This window comes from Oryx dammah, unplaced genomic scaffold (assembly GCF_014754425.2).
Source record: "Oryx dammah isolate SB20612 unplaced genomic scaffold, SCBI_Odam_1.1 HiC_scaffold_3, whole genome shotgun sequence".
NCBI classification, from domain to species: domain Eukaryota; kingdom Metazoa; phylum Chordata; class Mammalia; order Artiodactyla; family Bovidae; genus Oryx; species Oryx dammah.
This window is the reverse complement of record NW_024070187.1, coordinates 89607520-89615031: the sequence shown is the minus strand read 5'-3', so window position 1 is coordinate 89615031 and position 7512 is coordinate 89607520. Positions and strand designations below refer to the sequence as shown.

The window sequence follows — 7512 nt, the reverse complement described above, 5'->3', positions numbered from 1 at the left end:
GGATGAAAAAGAAGGTTATGTGCCCTGATAGCTAATATATTGGTATAGATCTAAAATATTCTTGAAGGAAGCGAAATTAGAGTGGTAGAGCACTGAAGGTCTTATTCTTCTGGCTAAGGACTCCAAACAGTAGGCAACTGGAGTCTCTTTGGCTCCTGTTTTCATTTCAGGAAGCTTCAGTTCAGTCGCTCAGTTGTATCCCGACTCTTTGCGACCTCCAAAATTGCAGCACACCAGGCCTCCCTGTCCATCACCAACTCCCAAAGTTCACCCAAAATCAAGTCCATCGAGTCGGTGATGCCATCCAACTATCTCATCCTGTCGTCCGCTTCTCCTCCTGCACTCAATCTTTCCCAGCATCAGGGTCTTTTCAAATGAGTCAGCTCTTCCCATCAGGTGGCCAAAGTACTGGAGTCTCAGCTTCAACATCAGTCCTTCCAATGAACACCCAGGACTGATCTCCTTTAAGATGGACTGGTTGGATCTCCTTGCAGTCCAAGGGACTCTCAAGAGTCTTCTCCAACACCACAGTTCAAAAGCATCAATTCTTCAGTGCTCAGCTTTCTTTATAGTCCAACTCTCACATCCATACGACTACTGGAAAAACCATATAGCCTTGACTAGACGGACTACTGTGGTGAATACTGAGGACGGCCCCGAGAGGCAATGACCAATTGGAGGTGGAGACTGGGTTAGGAGGCTTCAGAAGCAATTCAGGTAAAAACAAACAAACAAGACCCCCAAACTATGGCTACGTTAGGAAGGTGTCCTTTTGGGCTCCAGGCTGGACTGTGCAGCTTCGAGGGCTTCTTGCATCTTCTCTACTCCAAGCCAGCCTGAGTGACTTAATTCTGGCAAACTCTCACTGATTTTGCAGCTATTTCTTTCTGAAGATCTTTGGTATTCTGTTATTCTTGGAAGTCTTTTTCTTTCTCCTGACCCACTTTTCTTTATTCTTATATTGGCCTGAAAAGGTCACAACATGGTGTCAACTTTAGAAGAAACGTCACACAGTGTGAGCTGGTCTGGTAATAATCACATGGTCCTCTGATGGCTGATGCCATCTCCAGAGGCGTGGCAGTGTGAGGGGGTGGGATGTGGTGCATATTCATGGGCGCTCTGTAACATACAACCACCTTCCTTTTCAATACTTCCTTTAAACGTTTGTGCCTCTTAGTGGATTCCTCAAATTATTACTGAAACCAGGAGGTAGAGGAAATATATTATGCCCCAACTCTCTTGCTGTCTTGCCTTTAAATAAGCCTGTTGTCACTGTTCAGTCACTAAGCTGTCTGATTCTTTGTGGCCCCATGGAGTGCAGCACACCAGGCTGCCCTGTCCCTCACCATCTCCCAGAGTTCACCCAAGTTCATGCCCATTGAAATGGTGATGCCATCCAACCATTTCATCTTCTGCTATCCTCTTCTCCTTTGCCTTCAATTTTTCCCAGCATCAGGGTCTCTTCCAATAAGCTGGCTGTTCACATCAGGTGGTAAAGGTACTGGAGCTACTTTAAGTGAAAATCATTGTGAAGAAAGAACTCCGTTACTCAGTTTACAAACCCTACTTCATCTGTTTTTGTTCCAATTAAGTCCCCTCCAATCTTATGGAATCCCAATTGTTAGATTTAAATGATAAGACTGCTGTTATCACCCAGTTATAGCAAAGTCCTCTTAGTAAGAGAAGGACGCTTCTCACCGCCTCCCCCTGCCTCATCCTTTACAAAGAACAAAATACTACTCTCAAAATCTTATAAAGAGAACCAAGACCAGGGATTAAGTGAACATAATATCTATTTTTATTACGAAAACATTAAATTTTGACACATTGCTTCATTGCTTTTTTAAAAATCTATGATCTGACTTAAACCTATTCAGCAAAAATGCCAATAAATTATATAAACCATAGTTTGAGTCTTTTTTAAAACTAGGAACATAATATGTTTTATAATAATCAAACAATAATACTAAATCTGAGTTGTATGAGCTGTTAATTTGTAATGTGTTTTAATGTTTAGCTAAAAATAAAACCAAAACCAAACACATGCTAATACACTGTTGGAAAAGTTTCTCAGAAACCTCCTCTTCACTGCGTGTCTGCAGCCTTCTTCACTGAGGTACAGAACACCGCCGTGTCAAGTGTCAAGGCACTCACTCTGAACTGTCTTGTCCTGCTCACATTAGGAGTCATACTGGGTGAAGGGCTGATGATGTGTTACCCCCAGACCATGCTATCTTGCCTTTAAGTACATCCATTTCTTGAAAAGGAAATCATTAGCTAGGAACTCCAATACTTAATTTAGAAACAGTGATTCCAACATATATTAAATCAAATGTGTTAGTACTTAAAAGTCACAAATTCTGAAAAGTAAAAATAGCAGACAAATACAGAACTTCCATAAACAACCCATGAACTAAGGCAAATAGCACTGCCACCACATGCTTGAAAAAAAATCGTATATTTTTGGTGTCTGTAGTTCTTTGCAAATTATATTTTGGGACAGTTCAGTTCAATAAAAGATGTATATTCTACATAAAGTCAGAGTAACAGGATTATCAACATGGGTGGCATCATTTAAAAAATACATCAATAGTCGTATTAGTGAATGTTTTTCACTTGATTTCTAAATCTTTATTTTCTGTGGAGGCAAATCAAAGCACTGTCTTAAGACTCCATCTTCAAAGTTACAATATAGTCTCTGTCATTCCTAGAGATTTTAAAGCTAGATATGACCCTGTTCCTTGCCATCATCTTCATCTTCATCATCCTCATCATCTTGGTCTCCGGATTCAAGTTCATCCTCTTCTTCAACCTAAAGGGAAAATACTCATTTAACATTATGAAGATCTGGTCACGTCACATTCAACACAAAATGATATCTACTCCATGGATAAACTCTTTACTCTAGTAATTACAGTAGATTATGGACCATCTGATTTCCTTGATTTAATATTCAAGGTTTCCTGTTATTTTTAATATGAGACAAGATACACAGGTAAACTTGCTGCCAGATGGCTACAACTCTCTACACATAAACCTGAACCAACCCAGCAAAATGGGGATGGTACATTCGGATGGTAAGTGTCTCTGTTACCACAGGAGCAAATAAATCAAGTCACTTTCCAGGCTCAGATTCTGAAAGAGAAGAGTTAACAAAAGCTGGAAACTGCATCTAATCTGTGTCTTAAGTCAATTCACATACCTACAAGTCTATGCCTGTAGTGTTGATATACAAGCATAACAACACTCCCATGACACAGGACAATGTTTAAAAGCACATCATAAAGAAACACATATAAACCATTTTTTGAAACATCACAATCTTACTGGATGACCAAGTTCCTTGAGTTTATTCTTTAATGAAATTATTTTCTGATCTTGATCGGCCAACAGCACCAACAGATCATCTTGTTCTTTTTTAGCATCTGTAATGTCCACCTCGAGCTTGTTTTTCTCATTTTGTAAGATGGCAATGGTACTGTTAGATGAATCCAGCTGTTCTTTAATAGCAGTTCTTTCCTCAGACAGAGCTTTAATTTCATTCTAAGAGAAGAATGGTGAAAATCACAATCAAAAATTAGTATTCACTCTCCTATGGTTTTAACAAATATATTCTTTTTATGACAGATCTCTGTACTCATGCAATCTGAAGAGTTTGGGGTTAGGTGTTGGGGGGAACAGGAGATTTAAAATACACACACACACAAAGTCATCTAGTAACATGAGAATTTATGTTAGGCTATACATCAAAGATGATTGCTGTGAAAATCAGAGTTTCACAACAAAAACATAGTTTTAATTACCTACTCCTCAAAAAATCCTACTATTTCAGATAATCAGAGGAATAAATACAGACATTAACATCTTACAGCAGAAGCCTGGTTAGCACCAGAGTTAGGACTCAAATTAAAAAAAAAAAAAAAATTTATCCCAACTTCACATATACAATTAAATGGGAAAGAAAGATAGCTTCAAGTAAAAACCATAGCTTAAATATAAAATAATTTGACCACAATCCAAATGGCAAAATCACATATTATCTTCCTCTTGCCATGTTTTAATTCCTACCTTTCTATTTTTATTACTGTTACCTCATTCTTTACTTCATCCTATCTGTTTTGATTTTTCTGTCACACAATAGGCTGGCAGGATTTAAGGAGTTTGTGTTCTTTAGCTTATGGCTTGTGTATTAGCCAAAGCTATACTCCTTCTTACTGTGATCAGAGATTGATAAGAAAACTTAACTCTTTTTCACTTTGACTAAACATGTGCTTTTACTTTCAAGTACACTCATATACAATCTTATTTTACATATTTGATACCATTATTTGAAACAGCATTTAAAAATATTTATTTGTGCCACCTTTAGTCATCAAAATAGGAATGGACTTATTGTGAGGTAAGATTATGTCCCATTAACTTTCTCCATAAATGCAAGAATTTGAGAAATTAAATGAAATAAAATAAAATTCCCTAGAGTTCATCTCACATAATAGACAATGAATAAAAAGTTTCACCAAACCAACTTTTAACTCTTTAGTTTCTTGTAGTAATGCTGACAGTCTTCCTTCTACATCAGTAGTTTTTGTAGCTATTACAGTTTCACTCTCTCCTGGTACAGGAGCTGATTTTGCCTGAAAGTAAAAATTGGGAAAAAAAAAAGCTTCTTTAAAGTTATAATCAATATGAAATTCTAATGATGATTTTTCTTGCTATTTTGAAATTTTATTTCCAGTAACAGAAAAATCTAATCCCCTCAGTATTTACCCTCAATATCGTGCTCTCCCTAAACAGATGAGTTGCCCTTACAATGGAGCTGGAGGCTGGGTCAGGAGGGGTGTGGTATAAGCACTCATCAGAGATAAGGAAGGTTGGTTTAAGCAGCCTCAAGGCCAGGTCAGGCAAGTTATCAATGACACAGCTCTAATGTAGCTACGGCATAGCATTTAATATGTACAGAGTACAGAACACTTTTCAGTCTTCCTCATAAAATTCCTGTAAGTTAAGGGTACACTATCATTTCAGAGAGACAGATGGGAAAATCGAGTTGAATGCCATTAACTGGTAAAATGCAAGTATTTTCTTAAGAGTTATAGTAATCCTAAATCAAAAATTTTTAGTCCTTCCCTCATCTTTTTTCTTCCAAAATACAGGGAAGCGGGGGTGTTGATCTCACAAATACCTTAAAATGAGGAAAGAGCTTTGGAACTGGAAGAGGAAAAGAATTTTGAGGTTCATGTTAGACAAAGTCTCAACTGCCTTGAAGACACTGTTGGTAGAAATATGAACATTAAAGGCAGTACCAGTAAGGGCTCATAAAGAAAGAGGCAGGCTGTAGAGAAAGTTTCTATGGTCTCAGAGAAAACACATGGCATCATAAACAGAATGCTGGTAAAAGTATGGATGTTAAAAGTTTCGGTGAGGTCCCAGATAGAGGTAGAGGCTTCCCAGATGGCTCAGTGGTAAAGAATCCACCTGCCAATACAGGAGACTCAGGTTAGATCCCTGGGTTGGGAAGATCCCCTGGAGTAGGAAATGGCAACCCACTCCACTATTCTTGCCTGGAAAAATCTCACGGACAGGGTCACCTGGCAGGCTGTAGTCCACGGGGTCACAAAGAGCTGGACACAACTCAAGTGACTGAGCATGCACACACAGAAATAGAGACAAGGAACATGTCATTGGAAAGTGGAGGAAAGGTGATCCTTGTTATAATGTGGCAAAGAACTTGGCTGACTTATGTTGTAGTGTTGTGGAAAGCAGAACTTGTGAGTGATGAACTATTCTAGCTGAGAAAATTTCTAAGCAAAGCATTAAAGGTGTGACCTGGTTTCTCCTTGCTTACAGTAAAATGTGAGAGGATAAAGATGGATTGAAAAAGGAACTATTAAGCAAAAGGGAGTCAGAACTTGATGATTTAGGAAATTCCTGGCCTATCCCTACTGCAATCAATGACAAAGCATGTCCCAGTGAAACACCAAGTGTGTGGCTGCACAACCATTTGTGAAGAGGTTACTCGTGTGACACACACGGACCCAATCAACCATCTCTGCAGAAGCTGGAATAGAGATGCGGTTCCCCAGGAGAGATCCAGGAGAACCTTCTTGCTTGTTGGCTTGGAACCCTGGGAATTGCATGGGTCACCAATAAGGTTTTTGATAATTTTATACCAGCAGAAAACTTGCCAGCTTAGACTGAAAGATGAGGTGAAATATAAAATACCAACAGGGACTTCCCTGGGGATCCAGTGGCTAAGAGTCTGCCCTCCCAATATAGGGGTCGGGGTTCAATGCCTGGTCAGAGAACTAGTGCCCACACACTGCAACTAAGACCTAGGGCAGCCAAATAAACAAATAAAATGCCAACAAAATGAACCATAACTAACTGATAAAACTGACCTGGCAAGTCTGACTATAATACACTGTTTGCATGGCCAAGAAGCCTATGTATCTGAAACTCTGGCTAATGAATAACCTGAATGGAAGGTGCTATCTGACAAATTTGCTTCTTTTCCATAGTGGCTGAGAAATAACCTCCTGACGTTATATATACTACCTTTCAGAACAAACAAACAAAAAAATAATAACTTACAAATGCTTCAGTTTTCTGTAACAGCTCCTGTTTTTCGGTCTGTAGTTTGGTAATCTCCACAGACTGTGAGTTTAACTGAGACTTTAAAGTTGCCAGTTCCTAAGGGACAAAAATAGTTGGGTTGTAACATTAAATAGTATTAATTTCATTAAGGAAATATCTATTTACAGGAAGAAATTATTTCCTTCCTTGGCCCTTCTCTCTAAAATCATCACTTCCAAGTTTTAAAATTTAAGTGAAAGAAGTACTCTTGAACTTTGGGTTCAAGATGGAGAATTAAATGCGTACATTAAACATGTTCACCTCTGCTTCCTTGCAAGATCCAGTGTAAAAAATCGCAAAGGGAGGATAGGAGGAGGAAAGGAAGAAAAGGTGGGAAGAAGGGAGGGAGGAAGGTGGGGAAGAAGGAGGGAGAGAGTGAGAGAGAAAGGACAGGCAGGAGGGAGAAACCCACAGGGACAGAGAATAAGAGAAGAGAAAATAGCACTAAAGTGTGGAATTTCAGAAAGCAAATGACAGTGGTAACCAACTGGCACACCGGAGAGAGCTGAAACAGAAGCTGACCTTTAGAAAGCCATGCTGCTTGCTGCCTGATTTATAATGCAGAACTACCAAAAGGCCTGGGAACTGGTACCACCAGATGTTTTGGAACTGTGAGTAAAACTCGGGTCAAAAACAGTAGGGTTGGAACTTTCCTGGTGGTAGAGTGGTTAAGAAACTGTCTTGCAATGCAGGGGACGTGGGTTTGATCCCTGGCCCAGGAACTAAGATCCAACATTCCATGGAGCAACCAAGTCCACATGCCGCAACTAAGACCCGATTCAGCCAAATAAGTAAAAACAACAATAACAAAAACCCAGCAGGGCTGGTTGAAAGTCTGCTTAGAAAAAAGCACTGAATCCCTGTCCTAACTCATGCTTC

At 39.2% G+C, this 7512-nt stretch overlaps 1 protein-coding gene across 4 annotated transcripts in view; it reads right to left on the bottom strand.

Annotated features, from left to right (window-relative positions):
- Positions 1 to 1775: 1775 nt before the first annotated feature.
- USO1 (USO1 vesicle transport factor) overlaps positions 1776 to 7512 on the bottom strand; it is a 75490-nt gene continuing 69753 nt past the window's right edge. For 2 of the 4 annotated variants that reach the window (XM_040237083.1, XM_040237086.1), the window contains 4 exons: positions 6592 to 6690; positions 4527 to 4634; positions 3328 to 3543; positions 1776 to 2812 (listed from right to left, as the gene is read on the bottom strand). In XM_040237083.1, the coding sequence (XP_040093017.1) occupies positions 2723 to 2812; positions 3328 to 3543; positions 4527 to 4634; positions 6592 to 6690 (513 nt within the window). In that variant the 3' untranslated portion in view covers positions 1776 to 2722. The remainder of the gene's footprint in view (positions 2813 to 3327; positions 3544 to 4526; positions 4635 to 6591; positions 6691 to 7512) is intronic. The other 2 variants (XM_040237087.1, XM_040237084.1) reach the window with 1 other exon arrangement.